The 25,950-nt window shown below is 36.0% G+C and overlaps 2 protein-coding genes and 1 long non-coding RNA gene across 3 annotated transcripts; 1 reads left to right on the top strand and 2 right to left on the bottom strand.

Annotated features, from left to right (window-relative positions):
* Positions 1–3,144: 3,144 nt before the first annotated feature.
* On the bottom strand, positions 3,145–9,145 carry LOC145009139 (uncharacterized). The gene is made up of 2 exons (XR_013663763.1): positions 8,775–9,145; positions 3,145–3,825 (listed from the first exon to the last, which is right to left on the bottom strand). It is a non-coding gene; the product is annotated as an uncharacterized LOC145009139 (long non-coding RNA).
* LOC145009138 (uncharacterized) lies at positions 5,710–8,245 on the bottom strand. Its single transcript, XM_078967808.1, has one exon. It carries the CDS (start codon positions 7,310–7,312, stop codon positions 6,005–6,007), a length of 1,308 nt encoding a protein of 435 aa, XP_078823934.1. The 5' UTR covers positions 7,313–8,245; the 3' UTR covers positions 5,710–6,004.
* Positions 9,146–10,532: 1,387 nt separating the features above from the next.
* LOC145010081 (uncharacterized) lies at positions 10,533–13,166 on the top strand. The gene is made up of 2 exons (XM_078968668.1): positions 10,533–10,724; positions 12,537–13,166. The coding sequence occupies exons 1-2, from the start codon at positions 10,533–10,535 to the stop codon at positions 13,164–13,166; spliced, it is 822 nt and encodes a 273-aa protein (XP_078824794.1).
* The last annotated feature ends 12,784 nt before the right edge of the window (positions 13,167–25,950 follow it).

Here is a 25,950-nt window from a genome sequence, read left to right as displayed (position 1 = left end):
ATCGGATAATTCATGAATGTTCGAATGACGTGATGCCGCAATAGCATGGTTGTACGCGATATCCAAACTGCTTCATTTCTTTCATGAACATGTATGACGGTTCAAATCTACAAAACAAGTTTTTTTTTAAATCAAAAACTTGATAATTGTCGGACAGGAACGAAGCCGTGATCTCTGGCAGGATATTTGTTGCTTTCCACCAAGTAGACTTTTGCATTCTTATATAAAATACCATTTCAGCATACAGGGTGAGTAAGCTAATCAACCACCCTGAAAAGTAAATATGATCAAATAAGATTCTTGTACATGTAAAAATTAAGGAAAATTAATTTAAGAAGAACTACCCCTAAGAACTAGACCCCTTCGGATGAAACCCCAAAAGAACTACCCTAAGAAGACCAAAACTCATGAAATTTTCCAATAAATACTATAGATTCATGATAGATACATATGTAAACTTACATTAACAGGAATACCCTTAGGAAAAACTCATTTCATCATAAAATAACCAATAAGAAGACAAGTTGCTAAAGATAGTAACAAGTTAGACACAACTGATTTCTAAATCAAGATAATATAATATCAAGCCATTAAGGCATTTCCAAGTGTTACAATGAGTTATACAAAATCAACTAATATGTCTATTTCTATAGGAAGAACCCGTATCGACACAAGGACAAACTTTGGTAGACTCAAATATCATTAAAACCATAGTAAAACAACAAATGATCATTGACACTCTACATGCCTATGAAGCCAAAGAAACGACACCGCAAGACTAAAAGAAGGAAAAAATGACAATAAGAACAATCATAAAGCATATACTTACAAAGCATTCACAGGCAACAGACCTAGGTTCTTCTATGGAGATGAAGGAATAACTGGCCTAATCCACTGGATTAGAGAAATAGAGTTAATCTTTAAAACCCATGAGTGTGCCAAAGATCATTGGGTAAAATTCACCACATGTACATTTACGGATGCATTTCTTAACTAGTGGATTACCAACATTAAAACCCTAGGAATGGATGTAGCCTACATAATCCCTTAGGAAGAGATTAAAAGAATGATGGTAGGAAAATTCTACCCCAGAAAGGAAGTGTTAAGAATGGAGAAAGAGCTCCATAGTCTAACTATAGAGGAAACAAATTTGTCAACCTATACCATACGTTTCGAGGACCTAGCCACTTTTTGTTTGGAGCTGATAAATTTTGAGGACAAGAAGATCAACAAATACATCGAGGGACTAACTCCATTGCTTCAAGGAAAAATAATCAACATCCAAACCAACACCTACAAAGAGACTAAAGGTTTAGCCTATAACCTAATAGGACATGAAACTCACGGAAGAACATCAGTATGACAAATAGACACAAAGAGAGGCAAGACTAGTAAAAGAAAACATGATACCCACTTATGAAGATCCATATAAAGGAAGCGGGTTATCCAAAGACCCCATAGCACGACCAGCAGACCTTACGCTAGAAGTCTTCTACAATGTAGTGAGTGCAAATACCACCATGTGGTGGGGGAGGGGGGTATAAAGAATTAGTCTATAAAAACTATGAAAAATAAGAGGCATACCTTTAAGTCCTACAAAAACCTGACCCAAACCAAGGACCAAAAGGCCGGTCCAAAACACAAATATTAGAAATGTGGCAAGCTAGGTCACTTCAAGAGAGATTGCCCAGAAATTAGGAAAGATCAGTAAGGAAATGTCTTAGACAAGATGAATTAGAAGTAACATGAACTATGTAATTCCAAAAACTATATAGCCAAGTTAGCATGATACAATAACATATTCAATAAAAGCATGTAATGTCATAAAAATACCCATAAAAATCGATATAATGCACGGTCTACACGTCTATTTTCCTCAAATTCTCTTAACTACCATGACAAATGAACCAACATCCATCGAGCAACCTTACAGACCCAAATTATAGAAGGCAAATTTCTTGAACCAAAGACTAGATCACGTAAATACTCCCAAGAATCTCAAAACATAAGTAACACCCGATATTGAGAATAATTACTATCTACAAGGATCCTTAGATGAACATTTAAAAAAAATAGGTTTCCTATTGGTGTAAAATATGGCTATAATTAAACTCGACGTAATAAGCAGAAACTCAAACCGAACAATATAAAACGACGATCTGAAAAGAGCTAATACGACCTACTATCTATTGACGAAGTTAAAGAGTAAAGACAAAAACTGAAATAATAACTAGTTCTTATCTTGAAATCGTATCAAAGAACCAAGCATAGAGTAATAAACAACACCTCTCCATAACCAAATCCTAGTGATAAGCAATACGTTCTAAATTTCGGGATGAAATTCCTTAAACAAAAGGAGAATATAAAAACTAAGGCAAAAGCATCACCAACCGTTGTTAAGAATATAAAAGAAAGCATGGTCGAATCCATAGGGACGCATCCTAAAGTCTATGCCTTTTTTGCGTAAGGCGCATACTAGTCTGGCAAAAACTAAATGGGGGGGGGGGGGGGGGGGGGGGGGGGCATCAAAATTGAAATTTAAATACTTGAGAAAATTTAGAAAATAAAAGGCAATTTATGTTTCACGGTAACTCTCCTAATCATGCAAATAACCTTCAACACTATTGTTTGAATTGCGTATTGTTTAAACTGGCACCGAAAATCATTAGTAAACTCTAACAACTTTCCTTTACTAAAATGGTTAACCAAAATTAACTCTTTGAATTAAACCTTAATTTTTTTTATTGAATTAACTAAACAAGCTCTTAATTAATTGAGAAAAGTAGCATTAGACATGATGTAAAGTACCCTGTAAAGTGAAGTGGTTATAGATCGAGTGTTTGTAATGAAATCGGAGTTTAGATTGTAATATGAACACCGAGGGTAAATATGATCTGTAAGATTCAATACTTCTCACAAGCTCGAAAGCATAAAAACTTACTTGGTCAGTTTATATTAGAGTTAAATCCTTGATATAGTACCAATCTAATATCTGTTGCTTTTACTGATTAACTAAAAAATTACGGATCTAAACAATTAGATAACTGGAATGACTCAATAACAGTTTAAGTGGCTAATAGAAATCGAATCAAAATCAAACATTCAGTTAAGCATAAAATTGATCAAACTAAAAATAAATCACAATAAAAAATAATGCCTAATGACTACTTGCACGAAAAGTCGAGTCTATACGAAACTGAAATCTAGGGTTTTTAGCATGACATGGATAAAAACTAATTACAAACAATAAAAAGAAGTGTATAATGATAAATCTTACTAAGCTAAAATTACAGACTGAATCGTGCTCTTTAGATCTTCGTTCTTTACCCAAAACCTTCAGAAAATTGCCAGAAATCACCTGGAATCGAAGTTAGGGCCGACTGGAATGTTATGAGGCTCTATTTATACATCTAGTAAGTCAGCGGCCCTTTCCACGATCAATATTCTTTGTGAAAAGCACGATCACATTTTTGATGAAAAAGCGTCCAAGACCATTTAAATGAAGTACATTGCTATTTTTTAGCTTTTTAGGACTTCGAAAGGAAAATGCAATCTTGGTTCCCAAAACCACGATCGTGTTTATTGGATATATTGACCAAATGATTTTTTTGTGCCATGCAAATCCTCAATCGTCAAATGTGATCATGCTTCTCCAAAAGCACAATCGAGTTTTTTTATTTTTCTTTCAGATCAGACGTAAGTCTTCCAATTAAGTTGCTTCTAGTCATTCCCAGCTTCCATCTTCAGTGTCCAACTCCATTAAGCTCTGATGCTTCATAAAACGTTTCCTCAAAATATCGTGTCCTCATTCTATGTTACTCTGCCCTGAAAATCATAACAAAAGTGTGTAGTATGGGGCATTCTATGAATATAATTAGTAATACACAAATCAAAACAATACAAGGGAGATAGTTGGCTTTCTGTAGTAAGATATTGAGAAAAACATGCTAAAAGATGCAGATAAAATGCATCTAACAAACCTCCCGGAGCTTAAACCTTATTTGTCCTCGAGTAAGGGAAAAATAGGAATCGGGATTGAATGAGGGATATAAAGGTAATGGAGGGGAATCCTAAACAAAACTAGACTAACTAAATGGAACTTTATCCTAACACGAACAATAAATAAACAAAAGAAAATAAAATAAAAACATGAAGAGAAAATATGCAAGTGAGAATGATAAACAAAAATGAACAAAAACATAACAAAATATGAAAATCATTCCTTTTTTTTTTACGATTAGATTGTACACCGAGGAAGCTCCAATGGAATCACTATTCCAATACCTTCCATCTTTCACAGACTCCCAAATTCAGGAAGAAGCTCGACGGTGTGAACCAATACACAAATTATAGCTTTTATATAAACTTTATACCTTGATTAACCTTGGTTGAAAGAATAGCATGTTTTAGAGTTTCATGTGCTTAAGACTAAATAGTTAAGAACCATACTTAACTCATCATTAAGGACCCTGGCACGACCAAATCATCTTTCAATGAAGCAGAAGGGGTCAAATCTCTATGCTTTCACTTTTTTCTGAGAGTATCATGTACCATATCACACAATTCTTCCATTGCACCAAAATTGTCTTTAAAGTGGCTCTTGAGTTGATTGAACTTGCATTGTGTAACTTTTTCCTTCGATTTTACTCTTTAATCGTCTTTGTTGGATTTTTTCTGTTTTTTCTATTGGGTACTGGATTTGACGTTTTGTACATCCGTTGTGCTCGGATGTGCCAATTTTACTCATTTGTTAAACATTTCAAAGCAATTAGTTCTGAAACTGTTTTATCCCTGCTCACATAATGTTTCGATATACAATTCTTTTTATTACTTTATCGTTGGCATCTCGGTTCATGGTGTTTTCTGACCCCTAGTTATGAGAACTATTACCGAACTTACCACTATTGGTCTGGTCTCTTCATACTCCCATTTTCCGTCTTTTCAAAGCTATCCATAATAAAGAGTATCATTATCCCACGTTTTCTTAAAGTGAAACATGCAAAACCGGAAAATCTTTTTGTATGTTTTGATTTTTTTTTTTTTTCTTGTTTTAAAAGGAAAGAACTAAAGCAAAATTAAAAAAAGTGAAAATATTTTTGGGTTTTTTTTTCTAAAAAAAAAACTAAGACAAAAATAAAAATCTTTTTGGAAATTTGGAATTGTTTTTAGAAAAATAAAAATTTGTACAACAAATCCCCTCTCAAACCTTAAAATTAAGCATTGTGCTCAATGCTTAGAAATTAAAGATAAGGGCTTACCGAGGAGGTGGTGGAACTGATGGGATCGACTAAGGAGTTATAGAAGGATCAGTGATGAGAAGATATCTAGCGCACCCACGCATCCGAACATAACCCCTTGAGGTTGGCCGATACATGTGCATCGACTCAAGGGTCTGTAGGGAAAGGTGTGTATCATCCATGAAGAACTACTAGTTTTTGGGAATATGTTCACTTACAACATTACCGATTAGGGTCATTAAGCCACCACAAACAATCCAACCAGTTCGTAGACGAGAGACTTTCATTCATAGACGAGAGACTTTCAGGAGTCTCTTTGCTACCCAATAACTGAAATGCTGACAGTGGGTTCCGGTCACCATGCCCCATATTAATTTAAGCTTAACTTTTCCGGCCTTGGTTGTTTCATTTTGTTATGATCTGGATTCTAAAACCAGATTCAATAACATAAAACAATCAAAAGATTCTAATATTGATTGTGAAACAATCTATATTACCAAATGATTACAAGGTTGAAGATAGGATAGCTGATTCGAGATAGCCAATCTCCTAAGGAACGAATTCTAAATTTTACACGAAAGAAAGATACCTCACTCCCTGCCCACTACCCTCTTATACTATCTGACATAACAAACTAAATAATATAAAATACCTAAACTGCCCCTACTGTCATTTTATTTGTTGAATTTCCCATATTGCCCTTATCTATCATATATAGCAGAAGTTGATGCATAACAATACCCCACCCCAAAGGAACGACCTTGTCCTCAAGGTGGATAGAAATGGTGTAACATCCAAACACCCCTTGGTGACCTTTTTGTCTTGCCTTGTGCCTTGCCATGATCAGCAATTCCTATTCCTACATATGTCCCACTCACTTGCTCTACTAAATCTGATATGAGGGACGTCTCTGCCACATACTCCCAGTTAGATATCACCATCTTCATGGGATCAATAACATCAACCTCCATTAATTCCTCATACTTGTCTGAATTAAAATTTTCCCAAATCTTGACCTTGGTATCCATTCCAGCCAACAAAAGCAAGTGGTTGTTATCAAGTAGGAACCTAATCGCTAAAACCCCCTTTGTGTGCCCATTCCATGTTTGCATCATTCTTTTTGGAATATAACAATGTTCACTTTTTGCATGGGCATCATTTGGAGGTGTAAACCAAGACATGCCTTGATTATTTTTTTCTTCTTTTCCATGAAATGTACTCATGTCTAAGTTGCCCTCACCTTTGTTACCAAATGTCACTAACTCACTAATCCCCTTCTCAGCCTCCCTAGCCACCCCTTGTTGAAATCCAGTTCCATTTCTCCTCATGGTATGCGTGAAGTTTGACTTACCTGATTGATCATTGACATCCCTTTGTCTGTTCTCAACTTTAGTGCTTGTTATATTTGATTCCTCCTTGATTTGATTTTCTTTTGCAGCAATAAATCCAGTGGTTAGAGCGTTTGTACACCAGTGAGGCATTACATCACCGGTCTCAACACGTCCCACTGGTACGGTTCCAATACCAACAACCTTGTAGACCTTAGGAAGTGGTAGACGGAGTGTTTTGTCCGGTGGTTTCTTAAGCTTTCTGCTCTGATCAAGTGCTTCAAGAAGGGTTGGTCCTTTGTACCAATGAAGGTTGGTTGACCTGTCATTGGTGTTGTTATCTTCAAATCGAGAGCTTGGGACCAATGAGATTTTGTCATGGTTGTATCCCACTTCCATCATGATTTCCTTATACCTGGATTTAGAATGAGGGGGTATAGTGACGTCCATCTTGACACGATTTTCTTCACATACAAACAGCCTTGGAGGCTTGGGTATTATTGTTGGTGTTGGCCCTAAACAAGCTCTTAGAACCGATTTACTGTTGTTATTGGAATTAGCCTTCAGGGTTGTGGCGAAGTTGGTGGAAGACAGATGTTCAATATTTAACCCTAGGGTTTCGGGGGTGAAATTGGAAGAAACTGATGCTGTTGGGGCGAAGCTTGACGAAGCGGCCATCAATGGTGACGAGAAGGTCGGTGTTGGTGAAATCATCGGCGTTTGCAAGACTTCTTGAATTACCGTCATTTTAATTTCATCTGGGCCTAACTTCTTATCCGCCTTAATAGTCTGATCCCAAGCATGTAGGCCCAACTTGCCAAATTCGACCCATTCCTTGCTTTCCAGCCCATTTCTTCGATGACCTAGGTATCCCTCCTCCGTTACTTCTTTTAACGGAACCGTCTTATGCTCCGTCTTCTCTTTGAGAAGAAAGATCGGCGATTGCTATGAGGATCCGAATCGGCGACGGATCAAGCCCTTCAGCTCCTCCCAATCTCGTATGGGCTGCCTCCTATGCTCCCATTCATACCATAGTAGGGTGTCGCCCGCTAGAGCCCCCACCGCAACTTCCATTGTTTCATCATCTTCATATGAGCAGAATGACCTTTCTATATTAAAAATCCACTCCTCTGTGTTAGTTCCATCAAACAAGATCATCTCATGTTTGTGAAATCTCTGGTTGGTCCCTCCTCTGTATTCGCCTTTGGGAATATAGCCGCCGCCTCTGCCGATGAAACCACCTCCTGTTCCATTTCTTGAACCTCCTGTATCAGTGTGTGACGCTCTACTGTAAACCCTTGGAGTTTCCTCTATGGATAGAACCGGTGTGTTGCTAGGCTCTCCCTCCATGGTTTTCTTCTCATTGTTGATTGTTGGTCGGCTTTTGGCTATGGCACCCAAAATCTCCTCAAACATTTGATCCATCTTCAACTGAAGAGAGGCTATGGATTCAGCGTTCTGTTGGATCTGATGTCCTTGATTCTCCATTCGAGCATACAAATGCCCTAACTCTGTCTCAAGCGATTCAACCTTCTTCAGTTGAGCTCCTCTAGCCTCCTTCCCTCCTCCTTTATCACCAGCCATAATCCCAGGTGGTGAATGCTCTGATACCATTTGTTATGATCTGGATTCTAAAACCAGATTCAATAACATAAAACAATCAAAAGATTCTAATATTGATTGTGAAACAATCTATATTACCAAATGATTACAAGGTTGAAGATAGGATAGCTGATTCGAGATAGCCAATGTCCTAAGGAACGAATTCCAAATTTTACACAAAAGAAAGATACCTCACTCCCTGCCCATTACCCTCTTATACTATGTGACATAACAAACTAAATAATATAAAATACCTAAACTGCCCCTACTGTCATTTTATTTGTTGAATTTTCCATATTGCCCTTATCTATCATATACAGCAGAAGTTGATGCATAACAATTTAAGTAAAAAGGATTTTAAGAAATAATTAAGGCCTATTTTGAGGACGAGATGGATAATATTAGTTTGCACAGATGTGGAAGAGTCACAGGAGTCTACACCAGTAATTGAGGTCCAAAAGGCGGTTTCATCAAAAGTAGCAGGATGTAGAAAATGGTTTGTGTTGGGACCATATATATGTGTCCTGAGTTGGTGCATGGATGGGGTTACAAAGTTGATTATTATGAAGCTCGTGAGTGTTTCTAAAACAACAAAACATGAACTTACCAGCGTGGTTAATTTCAATGAGGGTGGCTAGAAACTCTCAATAGAGGTTATGTGGGATAGTCGAGGTCCAAAAGACCCTCCCAGCCAATATTGGCGAAGACAGCACGAATCCCACCATAAATATTCCACTTCTCAAGAACAGTGGTGTTGGGAGAAAAATTTTTAAGGGTGAAGTCTCTGGTAAGGCTACCCGGAGTGGGCGTCTATGAAGACGCTTGATGCTGATATGAAGACGCGTGAACACCGCCCCAAAGGCCGGTGTTCTTGGTGTGGCGTGGATCGGAAGACGGAAGAAGACGGAGCTTTCTATTGGTTGCTTCTTTTTTGCCCCCTATTTCCGGTGGTTTTGCTTTTAATCCATTGAATTAAAAAAAAAAAAAAAAAAAAAAAAAAAAAAAAAAAAAAAAAAAAGGAGGAGACCCGTTTTACAGAGAAATCGGGTGAAGAAGACAACGAATTGCACATTTTATATAATTTAATTCAAATTACATATTTGGTCCCTGAGATTCTGGTATTTAATCTTATTATACCCTTTCACTTTTGTTTGAATTATGTTACACCCTTAATTATATATAACTAATTATGTTTATTTAAATTAATAATATTTTTATTTGATTTTTTAATTAGTAAAATGATTACTTAAGTTTATAATAATGTTTTTTTAATTTAATCTAATGTTTTAAAATTAAAAAAATTAAAAAATAAATATTATTAGTGGTGACCATTTCCAAAGTTTAGTGGGTTAGTGGTGAGTTGGGTGTGAAGCTGACGTGGTGCATAGGTGACAACATTTTTCCGGTGGGGTGGGTGTGACCACTCCCCATAGCCTTAAGGAGGTTATAATGGTCTAACGCAACCTAGGACCCTAGATTCACCATATATACTTGAATGGTATAGGAATTGTTTGGGTGATCAGCATTTCTGTGCGGAGGATTGTTTCTAGGAGGCATGGTTTCATGTAATGGTTTGGGGTTGATCACACATAGATTTTTCAAACAAACAAAAATTTTAACAAATAAAAGAGAAATATAATCTAGCTATTCCCAAGCGGATACAAAAGTCTGCACACACACATACACACACACACACAGATATATATATATATATATATATATATATATATATATATATATATATATATATATATATATATATATATATATATATAGGTTTTAATCTTGACATATGTTTTTAGTTTATTTTAGTATTTGCTTTTATTTTGTGAGTCAAATAACTAGGTAGAATAGGTCATGTTAGGAACGAGTATTTGGGGCCCTGCTAATGGATGATTAAAATTAGGGAACGTGGGCTTAGTTGAGTTTAGTTTGTTTAGCTCCATTAGGTTATGTAGGCTATAAAAGCCTTTTATTTTTCTGGAAATATATGCAGCCGTATGAGTTACAACTACTCTTTCTCTTCATCTTATTTTCATACGTAATTAAACAATACAGTGTACATTGTTTGAGAGGGAGTTGAGCACCTGATTTCCAACATTTGGTATTAGAGCTTAGGCTCGATTAGAAGAAGGAGGTGGGCGATTACATGTAAATCGCATGAAGGTTTGAGGATCGGTTGCACAGCAGCAAAACTAGTGTGAAGAAAGAAGAAAGAAAGAAGAAAGAAGATAGAAAGAAGAAAGAAGGAAAGAAAGAAAGAAAGAAGAAAGAAGATTGTGACAACCCGTTGTTGTCTACCTGAGAAAGAAAGAAACAGAAAGGTACAACTCTTTTTACCAAATTACTTGCAAAAGAAAGAAGAATGGCAGGAGGATCAAACCAAGGGGGTTCAAAAGAGATTGTAGTTCAAGGTACTGTTGTACCATTTCAATGCCCAAAATTAACAGAAACTAACTACACCACTTGGTCTATTATGATTGAAACTGTGTTAAGGGCATATGGACATTGGGATGCTATAACCAAAGATGTGGTTGAAGAGAAGAAAAATTGTAACGTCATAAAATTTCCAACCAAAAATTTTCGTTTTTACAACCATCAAAACATGAGTAATAAGTTTAAATTCCAAAGTAACAATGTAGTCACAACCGATTACATAACAAAAGATAAAATAGTTTTCCCCGAGTGTGTGTACGGTCACGCTGGCGCCTTCCCACGGTCCTCACTCGTACCTGAAACACATAATGCAACAACTGTAAGCATAAAGCTTAGTGAGTTCCCAAAATACAACATACGCACATACGCCTTTCCAGGCCTTGACCTTCCTGTCCATGTGTCTCAGGGGACTTCCGTCCCGACTGGGTAAACCTTCCGGTCCTACCCACGTCCACCCTTACAGTCCATATGACCACGCCTTCCGGCCCATATCAAACATATCATACATGACACATATAGCAAATAACTTAACACACATAAGGCATATATTTCATATCATATTCGACCTTCCGGTCACATAGTCAAAACCCTTCCGGGTACAGTATAGTGAGAAGACTCACCTCGTATGCCTCGCTAAGTCGCTAATCGTGAATCCTGGAATCACTCGGGCTCGAACCCTCGAGCTGCAATCCTCCTATGATATTACAAATCTATAATTATTACTTGTACCACTAAGGTGGACCATCCATATCAAGTCAACACAGGTTGACTTGGTCAGCAGTCTTTAGACAATTTGGACCAGACTCGGCGAGTCCACAATAGCGACTCGGCGAGTCTACGCGTTTTTACCAACTCCCAAGAATTTTCCCTTTGACTCGTCGAGTACTCCCCCGACTCGACGAGCTCCACCTGGGCCTGAATCACAGGGCCACCGCGACTCAACTCGCCGAGTCGAAGGTCGACTCGGCGAGTCCCAACCTGACTCGGTCCACCTGTCAAAACCTTTCCAACTCTCTGCGACTCACTGAGTCGCCCACAACTCGGTCCAAACTACACACAGGATGGTCTCAAGGATAATCTTCAAGCGACTCGTCGAGTCTGTTCTTCAGACTCGGCGAGTCCATGCCATGCACCAGCTAAAACTGGCTTTTGCGGTCAGATCCGTTCCATACATACATAGATCTGGCCTTCCCAAGCTTATTTGTCACGTAAAGTCTCAGTCTTGGTTGCCATGCAATGCATACAAGGCTTATTTTGAAGAAACAACCACTTATTTGGCAAGTTTAGCTTCTAACTCAAAAGAATGGACATAAAGCTTGTCATGAGGGGTCTCCTGGACCTGCTTAAGTCCAGATCTAGGTTCCATGTCTCCATGGGACCTCTCATACTTCTTATTCAAGCCAAGAAATGCAAGAAGAAACCCTAGATTTGGCCCATCAACACAAAACACGAAGATTGGCTCAGAAAATTACCTCAAGAAGACCCCCTTGATGAAATAGCAACATATCTAAGCTCCCCAACACTTCAAGCTTGCTCCTCTCCCTCCTTTCCTTGTAATATCACACAAAATGATGAACAAAAGGCCTTCAAACACACTCACAAGGGCTTACAGACGTATGGAGGCTCTTAGGGTTCAAGGTGGCCGCATATGAGGGCCATAAGGTCCTTTAAATAGGGCTTAGGACCGGGAAATTAGGGTTTCATCAAACAGCGCGGACTCGCCGAGTCCATCCCTTGGACTCGCCGAGTCCGGATGCGAACCCCCGCTCAAAAACGCGACCCGACTCGGCGAGTCGACTATTAACTCGCCGAGTCCCCTCACAGAATGATAAAAATATATGAAATGGAGATACCTGGGGATTCGGGCTGTTACAAAAATTATACCACTAAAGGTATAATTTTTCAAACTCTACCAGAAAATGTTCTCTTGCAGGTTGCTAAGCACCAAAGTGCCAAAGACGTGTGGGAATCAATCAAGGTCCGTTATATAGGAGCCGAACGGGTGAAAAAAGCAAGGCTACAAACTTTGAGAAACGAATTGGAGACGCTAAAGATGAAGGACAATGAGTCAATCAATGACTTTTCGGGCAAAATAAGTGGTATTGTTGCCAAATTCAAAAGTCTTGGTTCAACTCTTGAGGAGGAGGTGATTGTAAGAAAAAATTTCAATTCGGTTCCAAAGAAGTATTTGCCCATTGTAGCTCCCATTGAACAATATTCCGATCTAGAAACTATGACATTTGAAGAAGCGGTTGGAAGGGTTAAAGCTTATGAAGAAAGGCTTCAAAGCCTTGAAGAAAAGGAAGAAGATCATGATCAACTGATGATGGCGAGTGAACAAAAACATGGTGAAAGTAATGGACAAGGAAGAGGACGTGGAAGAAACTTTGAAAGCGGTGGAAGAGGCCGAGGAAGTGGAAGAGGTCGAGGTGATAAAAGTGGATTTCGGTGCTTTAATTGTGGAGACTTTGGGCACTTTAGTTATGAGTGCACAAAGTGGGATGACAAAGACAACAACAAAGAAGCAAACTTGCTCCAAGAGGAAGAACCGGTACTGCTTTGATGAAGAAACGAGTCAAGATTCAGGGGGTGAATGTAGGTTTTAATCTTGACATATCTTTTTAGTTTATTTTAGTATTTGCTTTTATTTTGTGAGTCAAATAACTAAGTAGAATAGGTCATGTTAGGAACGAGTATGTGGGGCCCTGTTAATGGATGATTAAAATTAGGGAACGTGGGCTTAGTTGAGTTTAGTTTGTTTAGCTCCATTAGGTTATGTAGGCTATAAAAGCCTTTTATTTTTCTGGAAATATATGCAGCCGTATGAGTTACAACTACTCTTTCTCTTCATCTTATTCTCATACGTAATTAAACAATACAGTGTGCATTGTTTGAGAGGGAGTTGAGGGCCTGATTTCCAACAATATATATATATATATATATATATATATATATATATATATATATATATATATATATATATGGTTAGGTTCATGTGAGACGACCTAATTTTGTGAAACCGTGAGATGCATTTTTTAATTTTTTTTAATTTTTTTTAGTTAATTCAAGTTCCGAGAATAATATTTAAAAAAAGAATTTTTGCATTTTTCCATTTATTTGGCATTTTAAAATTATTTTTTAGAATATGTCAGTGTAATATTCTATTAGAATATTTCACGTATTTTTTTAAAAAAATGGAATTTATTTTTATTTATTTTTAATTTTTTTTATTTTTTTTAGTTAATTCAAGTTCCGAAAATAATATTTAAAAAAAGAATTTTTAGATTTTTCAATTTATTCTGCATTTTAAAATTATTTTTTAGAATATGTCAGTGTAATATTATATTAGAATATTTCACTTATTTTTAAAAAAAAACGGATTTTTTTTTCATTTTTTTTAGTTAATTCAAGTTCCGAAAATAATATTTAAAAAATGAATTTTTAGATTTTTCCATTTATTTTGCATTTTAAAATTATTTTTAGATTTGGTCTCACGGTCTCACAAAATTAGAATGGTCACAAATGAACCTGAACTTATATATATATATATATATATATATATATATATATATATATATATATATATATATATATATATATATATATATATATATATATATATATATATATATTCTTCAGTTAAGGAAAGAATATACCTCAATGTGCACTGAGCAGCAGTGTATTTTTTGTGACTAAAATTATTTTGATTTTTCAATTTTCGTTCCGATGAACCTCTACCCCTTGGTGTCTAAAGCAAACAATCAAATTCTCGGGTCCGGATACGCTCTAACGAACCGTAGATCTGAAAAAGAACTTCAAAAATTTTCAAAAATTTGAATTTATTGACCTCAAAAATCTACACAAGATTCAACATTTTCAGGTTCTTTCTAGTTGTTTAGGAGTGCAGATGAAGTAAAGAGAAGAAAAACGGTATCACGTGCATTTAAATCTGACGAAAAAATAAAGATTTTGTAAGTGCTTTGATGATTTTCGAGTGAGATTGTGTTTTATAGAGAAAGTAAGTGTTCCGAATGCGTGGGAGTGACAAATAAGGCTGCTTTCGTATTTAAAGTGGTCTGGAAAACAAAACACAGTCGTAGAAAGACGATCGCATTTTTATTTTTCTAATCATATTTTTTTTCTTTTTTCATTTCTGCGATTACAAACTGTTGAACAGCAAATTCGATCATAGTTTCGCAAACACTATTGCATTTTTTATGAAATCTATTTTTTTCAACTTTTTTCGATTTAAAACCCGTAAGGACTTTATGCGATCGTGGTTCTATAAAAACATGATCACATTTTTCTGAAAAAAATGCCCCATTTTTCGATTTTCGAAATACTGAAACTCTTTCTGCCTTATTTTGAAAAAACGATTCAATGTTAAAATCACACTAAAAATAAAGAAAAGCTAACGAAAATGACTTTAAACACCCAGGTTACCTCCTGATAAGCTGCCCATTTTACTATCGTTATCTCAACATTGTTACTTGGTTTCTTCAATGGCGGTATGTGGGAACTTCAACAACCACCACTTATTCGTTTGTAACTTTAAAACTATCATAGAAAGGTTTGTGCCGATGACCGTTAACTTTGAATTTTTTTTCTGTTTGTTCATTTTTAATCTATATGGCACTAGGATCAAACACATAGTAACAACAAAATGTCCCACCCAGCGACACCTCAATTTACTGGAAATTGATTTAAAACAAGAATGATACAAGACTACCTTTTGGCCGATTGTAAATACCTTTCGCGATATCATATTGTCATGGAAAGATTTAATTTTTCCTTTATAAATGGCTTCATTATCGTAAGCATCATTCCACATTTCTTCTAATTCCTAAATATCCAACCATCTTTTCTTCCTAGCTTCATCCATGCTCATATTCAGCTTGTTGACTGCCCAGTATGCTCGATTCTAATTCCACCGGAAATCAACACGATTTTCCATAAACTATCCTATAAGGTGAAATGTTAATCGGTGTTTCGTATGTTGTTCCCTGAGCCCATAATGCATCATCTAGATGAATAATCCAATCCTTTTTTTATTGGATTAAAGTTCTTTTCGATTATGCCTTTTATATGTCAATTTGAGGCTTCAGCTTAACCGTTGGTTTGCGGGTGATATGTGGTTGACACCCAATGCATGACACCAAACTTTTTGAGAATGGCCTTGAAGGTATGGTTACAGAAGTGTGTTCCCCGGTCACTGATGAATTTTGGTCTTCCAAACCTTGAAAAAATATTTGTGTTGACAAAATCAACCACAACCTTCACATCGTCCGTTCGTGTAGATTTTGCCTAAACCCATTTCAGCACGTAATGCACAGCAATCAAGATATAGACAAACCCAAAGGATGATGGAAACAGGACCATGAAATATATACCTAAACATAAAAAATTTCACATACTAGAATCTAGGTGAGTGACATCTGATTTCGGAAAGTTAAAGATTTAGTCATGTGGCATCGGTCATAGGTTTTGCAGAACAGAAAGGCATCGCAAAAAATGTGAGGCTAATAATGACCATTAGCTAAGACCTTATGTGTGTTCCGTTATGGACCAAATTCCCTCCATAAACTTCTATGTGACATAAATTCAAAATGGATTTCACTTCATCTAGTGGAACACACCTTCTAATCACCTAAGCAACACAATATTTCCATAAATAAGGCTCGTACAAAACGTATCTTTTCGCATCCTTCTTTATTTTATCTTCATGAGCTCGAGTAAGATCTGAAGAGAGTTCTTTTGAAACGAAATAGTTTATGATGTCAACAAACCAAGGTGGAGTCTGAGTCATGAATAAGTGCTCATCGGGAAAGGTCTCACAAATTGGTGTTGGGTCTTGTGGTAGGATGAGTCGGATTAGGTGACCAGCTACCATATTTTGTTTTCTTTTCTTGTATCTAGTCTCTATGTCAAACTCCTGTAGCAGCAGAATCTGTCTAATCTGCCTTGGCTTGGAATCTTTCTTTGTGAGGATGTACCGGATGGCTGCTTGGTTAGAAAAATGATGACTTTTGTGCCCAGCAGGTACTGCGAGAACTATTCCAGTGTGAAAACAATGGAAATCAACTTCTTTTTTGATGTAGAATAATTCACATGTACATTTTCCTTTGATGCGTACTAAATAATGTAGGGACCCGGTCTTTTCTCTGCCCTAAAATAGTCTCAACAGCAATCTTACTCGCATAGTACATAATCTAGAACGGTAAGCTCTAGTCTAGAGGTTGAATGATTGGGGTCTAAGTGAGAAAGTTTTTTAGTAAGTCTAAGGCTTTCTTAAAATCTTCATTGAAGTTGAATTCTACATCTTTTTGTAGCAGCTGGCACATTGGGACTGTAATCTTCGAATTTTTTTGATAAACCTCTTATAAAATCCTACACAACCAAGAAAACAATGCACTTCTCGAACACTCCTCGGGTAGGGCAAGCTTTTTATAATACCAATTTTTGCGTTATCGACTTCTAAATCTCTTTTTGAAGCAATATGACCCAAAATAAGACCTTGGTCGACTATAAAATGACACTTTTCAAAATGTAAGGCCTAGTCAGTTTTAATGCATCTTTAGAAGGATTTTTACGAGGTTTTAAGACAGGTACCAAAAGAGTCTCCATAAATAGTTAACTCATCCATAAAGACTTCTATGATATTCTCTATGTATTCTGAAAATATACTTATCATGCACCTTTAGAAGGTGGTGGGTGTATTGTAGAGTCTGAATGGCATATATTTGTATATAAATGTTCTAAATGGGCAGGTGAAGGTTGTTTTCTATTGATCTTCTGGTGCAATTGGAAATTGGTGAAAGCTGGAGAATTCTTCTAGACAACAGTAGTGTGATTTTCCAGTAAGTTGTTCCAGCATCTAATCGATGAGTGGAAGTGGAAAATGATCTTTTTAAGTGGTCACGTTTAGTTTTCTGTTGTTAATGCAGACGCGCCATCCATTCTAAAATTGAGTTGGGGCCAACTCTCCTTCCTTATTCTCAACTACTTTGACTCTAACTTCCTTCGGTACAACTTGGACTGGACCTACCCATTTGCTGTTAGATATGACTACTTCTGTCATTTGTAGGTTCTGTCTTCGTTGGGCTCCTCATGAGGGCTTGAAATCTTCTTCCATCAAAATTTTGTGCATGCAAAAATATGGACTAAGTCCTTTTATATCAGCTATGGTCCACCCAATCACATTCTTGTAGTCCTTTAGAATTAAGATTAGTTCATGTTCTTCTTTTTCTGATAGCTTGATGGATATGATGGCTAGATCTAGAATCAAGTAATTTTAAAATCTGATTATCTGGTATATTTTTTAGCTCCATGGTGGGTTCTTGCATTACATAAGGAAAAAATTTGGAGTTAGAATCAAGTAACTTTAAAATCTGATTATGATACCTGGGCTTTCTCCACTGGTCCATATGAGCTGCTATTTCCTGTACTTGTTTTCAACAAAAAAATTTTGATAACACCTGGGTTGCATTAACATGCATATTTTTATGGAGTACTAAAGCTAGTGACTCATGGTTAGTAATCTCAAGATATTCTTTAGTTAAAGGTTCCATTACATCTATGAAATTAAGAAGTGAAACATCATCTGGAAAATGCATGGCATCATAGATATTGAATTTGATAAGTTCAACATCAAATTCCATGGAAAGGGTGCCATCATAAAATCTATTTTAGCTCTTGTAGTTGTTAGAAATGAACGCCCCAAAAGGATGGAACTGGAATTCGGTGAGTCGTCATCTCCCATATCTAAAATGTAAAAATCGATTGGAAATATTAACTAATTCACTTGGACAATGATATTGATTGGATTCCATGCGTAGTGTGCATACGATATCTTGAAGAATGAATGAATAGTTTATCACTTACCTTAGAGCTAATGTTTGATTTGAATCAAAGTTCGATAGTTGCTTCAAAAAGCATACTTTGGTGTTTCGTTCAAGGTTATACTTGAAATTGTAGTTATAGACTTATCTAAGTATGAGACTATTGGATTAAGGTGTCTAAGCTCATAACTAAACCGGTATATACTTGAATTAGAAGCAAAGTACTTTTTGGGTTGCCCTCATAACTAGTAGCTGGATGGAATGACATTTGGAGAGAGAGGTTGATTTATTAGTTTATTATATAATTAATAAATTGTAATAAATGATTCGTTGATATATTATATGATTAATATATCAACTAGAAATAATATTAATTAATTAAGAATTAATCAAAAATTAATTGGAATTAATTTTAGGATTAATTAGATTAGTTGTTAGTGCACAGACTGAGCTGTAATTGTTTAATAGTTGAACAATAGTGAATTTCAGAACCTTCCAAAGGCTTGGATAGTTTTAGAGGGATCAAAAGGGGATCCAAAATATTTATTTAAGATAATTAGGAAACTAGATAAATACCATATTTGAAATAATATTATTATATTTCAAATTAGGGTTTCAGGAGTTTTCTTATTAACTATAAGTCGGACCCCTTGGGTACCTCATTTTCGTTCATGCCTTCTACCTAAAAGATATCTAAATTTGCTCTATCCTCTTGCCTTCTAGTTGCTAGGGTTTAGGTACAAACCATTAGAGGCACTAAACTTTTGGTGATAGGTTTTTGAACAATCAAAGGAAATGATCAAGAGATTTATTTCCAATAATAAATCTAAGGTATGTAAACCCTACTTTTGTAATTTTCGAAGATTTCCTACGGTCTCTTCAGGGTTCTAGATTTTTGTATATTGCTATAAATTAGAGAAAACATAGATCCTTATAGGTTGTATGTGAACTTAAGTGTTATGATTTCCGCTTTACATGTTTTTGCTAACCTATAAAACCCATCAGTGGTATCAGTGACATTGTTTTCTATTGATTGTGCATGAGGTGAATTGATCAAGATTAGGGTTTATCGAAAAAAAAACCGTAGGCACTTGCAATTTTTTACTTTAGCTAGGGTTTCTTAAAACCCTAGCCTCCAATCCTTATTTTCTAAAATTGCCTAGGGTTTCCAAGGGTTTCTAGTTTCCTTATATTGTTATTTTAAATGCCTTAAAACTTTAACAATTGAAACTTGGTAATCCTAACCCTAATTTTTGAAAGTTAGAAGGATATGATTAAATTTGAATTATTTGATAAATGATTTAATTAAGATTACTATTTAATTCCTAAATGATTTACTTAATTTAATTAATTGTTTAGTTAAAAGATAAATATTAAATCAAAATTTAAATTTGATTAATCAATTATATGGTTAATATATATAATTAATATTTAAACCTTGTGTTTTGAAAAGGTTTTAAAATACACCTTATATATATTACTAAATGTTTAATTACCATATGTATAAGAAAAGTCAGTCAAATCTCTAGTATGCCTCATTCACGAAGCCATGTTATAAGTGGGTATAAGGAAATGGCCTATAAAATGATCGTTGAATGGGTGTCCTGCTCACCCACCGCTCCCTTGTGTGGTGGAGGGTTGTTAGCCAAATAGATTTGATATGACATAATCTCATTAAAATTATAATTATATAAAGTACTAGAACCTTCTTTAAAATCGCACTCAAGTTGCTTTAGAAAAAAAAATATGGAATATATGTTAATCAATGAAAACACACATCATTTTTATAAGTTGTTAGTGGAGCGTGTATGGCTAACCAACACATTAATTTGGGACTATAAAGTTGACATGATAACACAACTCGAAAATTATCATTATTGATGGAGGGTTGTCCTACTCACCCACCGCTCCCTTGTGTGGTGGAGGGTTGTTAGCCAAATAGATTTGATATGACATAATCTCATTAAAATTATAATTATATAAAGTACTAGAACCTTCTTTAAAATCGCACTCAAGTTGCTTTAGAAAAAAAATATGGAATATATGTTAATCAATGAAAACACACATCATTTTTATAAGTCGTTAGTGGAGCGTGTATGGCTAACCAACACATTAATTTGGGACTATAAAGTTGACATGATAACACAACTCGAAAATTATCATTATTGATGGAGGGTGTATGGTTTACCGACGCATAAATTTGAGATAATAAATGATAACGAGGTTGTCGAGCGGTTTTGCATGGTTATTCATATCTTGTTTGTGATCCTCTGTATCCTAATCATAAAATTAAAGAGCATAATCTGAGATTAAACATGTCATTGATATCATTCAATGAATATCAAATGATATAGGAGCTTCAAAAGATTGAAATTGGCAAATCGTTTTACATGCCTTAATAAATTTTTAATTAGATTATGGCATCCCTCTTCTTAATTGTTAATTGTATTTTGGATCCTAGCTTTGAATATTAATTTGGGTTAAAATATTAAGGATTTATATCACCAACTAAAACTATATATCTTATTATAAATGTTTGGAAATGGTGATGCTCCTGCTGCTAAAACCTCTACTCAAAATGCTCACTTGACTCTCTTGTCGATTCTATCAAAAGAGAGGCTAACCAGTCCAAACTACATGGACTAGATGAGAAACTTGTAGATGAATCATCGATATGAGAACAATGTGTATGTTATAGAGAAGTCTCTTTTTAAAATCAATGAAACCACTGCTATTCCTAAGGAAATCGCTTTCTATAACAAACATCATGACGATGCCACTAAGGTCGTTTGCATCAGAGTTGCAAAAGTTTTACGAGGACTACTGGCCATATTAAATAAAACTTGATCTTGCTGAAAACTTTAACAAGAAAGTGAGACAAGAACGCTATGAAGCGTTTAGGTCTGTCATGGCATGCAAGTCAAAGGAAGGAGACTCTGTTTGTGCTTATGTGTAGAGAATGTAGATATATGTGGAGTGGTTGGAAAAGTTCAATGTTTTGTTTGACAAAGATTTTGATGGATTTATTAGGTTCAAAAATACACACAATGTGGGTAAATCACTTAACAGTTAAGAAGGTCACATGCAACCAAAAAGGATCTATGTCTTACACTTTGAAGAAAACATACTTTGAATATCAAAATAGCATAAACCCTAGAAAATTATACAACAAGGAATTAGGCTTACATAACTCAAACTTGTTATTGCAAACAAGTTACTTCAATCCTTCACATGTAGAGCTTAAGAAGCTAGCACCAAAATTTTAGTGCTTCTAATGGTTTGTACCCAAACCCTAACAGCTAGAAGACAAGAGGATAGAGAATGAGAGAGGTAGAATATCAGCTATCCTTCTATTAGATGTGGTGGACGAAAATAATCACCCTAAGGGTTATATTTGTAGTTAATCAAGGGACCCTAGAACCTTTAATTTGAATATAATAATAAGATATTAAGTTAGATAGTTTCCTAGTCCATTAATTATCAAAAGGAGCACTTCAGAAACCCTAATAGAGCAAGCCAAAACCGACTCCCTATGGATGGTTCTAGAATCATTCTCTTGTTCAAAATTTAAACAATATAACTTAACTCCATACACCTTTAATTAATCATAATTAACCCATAATTAAATCTAAGTTACTTCTGATTAATTCTTAATTAATTATTACTATTTCTAATTAATATATTAATCATTTAATATATTAACAAATCATTTCAAATTAATTTATTACTCGTATAATAGACTAACAAGTTATACTCTTTCTCTCTCTCTCTCTCTCTCTATATATATATATATATATATATATATATATATATGTATATCTCCAAGTGTCATTCTATTCAGTTACTAGTTATGATGGTAACCCGAAAAGGACTTTGCTTTAAATTACAAGTATATACCAATTTATTTATCAGCTTAGACACATTAATCCAACATAGTTATACATTGATATTTTCCTTAAATCTTTGCCTCCTAGTTATAATCAGTTTATCCTAACTTATCATCTAAACAACACGGAGATAACATTGACCCAACTCCGCAACTTCTTCTAGGATACTGAATCAGGGATGAAGAAAAATCATGCCATTCTAAGGTAAGTACTCCTGTCCTATACATTGGTTAAAATAGAGGAAAGAATAGGAAGGCTTCCTCACAATCAAACTGGAAAGACAAGACCCATGCTGGAGTATTTGGCAGTTAGTCAAAGACAAATCCCAACTTTGATGTTACTATTGTTAGTGATCTAAAGGAGTCCACATGTTTTCATCGTGGTGACAAAGAGCATTGGAAAAGAAGCTGCTCAAAGTACCTTCAAGATTTGAAAGAGGGGAAGATCAATCCATATGGCTCCTCATCAGGTGCATACATTTTTCAAATTAATAACACACAACTTTCTCATGCTTGGGTCCTTGATACATGATATGGATTTTACATTTTTTTTATATGAAGGGGCTAAAATAAAGAAAGGAAATGGAGCATGAAGGATGAACCTGATCATGGGAAATAAGCATTCTTCACCTATTACAAAGAATGGGACGTATGGGCTTATGCTTGATAGTAGGGTTATGGTTGATTTGATTAATTTATGTTATTCGCCATAAATGAAAAGAAACAATATTTCATTTCATGCATTGTGTAGACAAGGTATTCGATATTCTTTTGATAATGACAATGGTTTAGTTATGGTTTATAAAAATGTTATTTTAATGTTCAAAACTTTACCTTATATCGGTGTGTATGAAACTGCGTTGTGTGTTGATAACATAGGAAATAGTGTATTCCATACTGATTTGTCTAATGGTGTAGACAAAGCATGTGTGTGTTATTATCGTCTTGGCCATATTAAAAAGAAACACATCGTTATACTCCAAAAGGGTGGAGTGTTGGAATCATTTAACTTAAGGTCATATGATGAATATGAGACTTGTCTTTTGGACAATATGACAAAATCACCTTTCATTAGAACAAGTGAAAGAGGTGAAGGATTATTGGACCTTATCCATACCAATGTGTGTGGGGCTTTAAGATTTACTACAAGGGATGTCAATCAATACTCTGTGACGTTTACGGATGATTATAGCAGATATAGGTATATCTACTTGATCAAACATAACTCCAAAACTTTTGAAAGGTTAAAAGAGGTTAACCACGAGGTCGGGAATCAATTGGGTAAGAAGATAAAAATGCTTCAATCTAACAAATATGGAGAGTATCATAGTATCGTGTTCCACAACTATCTAAAGGAATGTGGAATTTTTTTACAACTGACTCCTCCCAGAACACCACAACTTAATGGTGTATCTAATAGGCGTAATCAAACCCTACTTGATATGGTTCGTTCCATAATGAGTCAAGATTCTCTTCTAATATCTTTCTGGGGGTATGCCTTAGAAACAGATGCACATATCCCAAATCTTGTTCCCACTATGAAAGTTGCCATAACACCTCATGAGACATAGAAAGGGAAAGTACCCTCGCTTGCAGATATCAAGGTACGGGGTTGAGAATCTCTTGTAAGACAAGAAAATCATGAAAAACGTGAGCCAGAGTCGAGAAGTGTATTTTCATTGGCTACCCACAAAATTCCTTTGGATACTTGTTATAACACCCTGTTCTGAAAATATTTGTTTATGGATCTCAGAGGCCTAGGCTAGGGGCATTCTGGTCTTTTATGGGTCTTGAAGTGTTTATTAGAAATTTTTGGGGTTGGGGTGTGTTGCTATAAGCGTAGGGCTTCTCTCCACCTTTTCGTGGATATAAAGTTTGTCGGTAATGGACTTAGAACGAAAGAGTTATAGCACTTTGAAGTTATTGGAAATATTTGTCCTTAAGGGAGAAAGATGGAAAGAAAGGACCATGCATGCAAGGTGGCCAACACAAGGTACGCCTAATGTAAGGCTAGGTTATGGCCACCGTATAAAGTCATAAGGTCGCGGGTGTTTTTGGCGTACGCCCAGCATACGAGATATACGCCCAGCGTACGTCCAATGTCCAGAACCCTAACTTTTAGGGTGAGCCACTATATAAAGAACATAATGGCTCAAACCTCAGCCTCCTTATCTGTTCCCCAACCACAGAGAAACCCTAGAATGCTTCATCTCTTCATCCTTGGGTGATTTTGACTTTAAGAAGCTCATTTTGGTGGTGTAAGCTTGGAAGAAGAAAAGAGGAAGTTGGCAAGGAAGAACTTGGGAAGTTGGAGCCTATAGATCTGGAATAGCATCATCATTTGGAACTCTTTAGAGGTATAAAGTTCATAACTTTACTTAAGAGCGCTTAGATCTAGTGTAATTTGGTTTTGGAGTCATTTTGATCCCAAGAATGGACCTTTATGATGAAATCTCATTTTTGAGCTTAGGGTTGCCACCCTCAGAGCTAAAAGGGGTCCCATAAGTAGTAAAGTCTCCATCTTGAATGTCTTAATGGGTTCATGCATGAGATCTAGCCCTCTTCATGGAAGTAATGCATCATTTTTGGGAGTTTGGGCTTGTTCGGGCCAAGTTAAGTCTCCAAGCCAGTGAATTTATGGATTAAGACGTGAAAAAGGACTTGGATCTATGTTTGTAGCTTCTGGAGTAGAATATTAAGCACTTAATGGGAAAGTGACTTAACAGGGGGAGTACGCTGATTGTACATGCAAGTACGCCCAGCATACACACCATTGGCTAGTACGCTTAGCGTACGTGAATGTACGCCCTACGTACACTGTCAGTTTGGGATTTGTGTTTTGGGCCTCAGATATGGACCAAGAGGATGTTTGGGATTAGGGTAAGGCCTATTAGAGGGTTTGGTCCAAATTTAGCAAATTGGGCCATTAGTGGGCCACTAGCGGGTTTGGGAATCCCATCTAGTGTTGGGCCTTTTTATATTATGATTTTGAGCCTTAGATATGGACCAAGTTGGACAGGGGGTAAAATGGTCATTTTACCCTAAAGAGGATTATTGTTTTGGACTAAGTCATATTTTGGTATTGATAACTCGGTGAGTCAAGGGATCAACAGTTTGGGGATCTGCCAGCTAGCAGCGAGGGGTTATTCATAGGATTCTACAGTCAGCTTTACGAGGTGAGTTTTCTCCAGTAGGAACGGGTCTAAGGCACCAATGTCGGCTCGGTTATGTATTTTAGTGAATACTGGATATAGATTCGATTTCGGGCGAAGCCCGAGGAAGGTTTATATTTATGTTTCGAACTACGATTCGATGTCGGGTGGTACCCGAGGCAGTAGTCTATGTGTAGTTATACTTGTTGTCTTTGTGATACTTATATGTGCCTGGTAAGGGGATGAGTGTGGGCGGGGACTCGTATCTCATCACTAGCTGAGTGTGGACGGGGTTCCATATCTCATTAGTAATAGAATAGGGGCAGGGGCCAAGATAGGCGGGCCTTGAGGCTAGCATTTATAGTGTAGTGATTATGTTAGCATGTTTATTTGTACTTGTTGTATGTGTGTAGCGGGCGGGGCCTGGTAGAAACAGATGTGTATAGCGAGTGGGGCTCGATGCTAGGCGAG

Source organism: Lactuca saligna, chromosome 8 (assembly GCF_052625555.1).
Source record: "Lactuca saligna cultivar CGN05327 chromosome 8, ASM5262555v1, whole genome shotgun sequence".
Classification (NCBI taxonomy): domain Eukaryota; kingdom Viridiplantae; phylum Streptophyta; class Magnoliopsida; order Asterales; family Asteraceae; genus Lactuca; species Lactuca saligna.
This window is presented reverse-complemented; position numbering and strand designations above follow the sequence as displayed.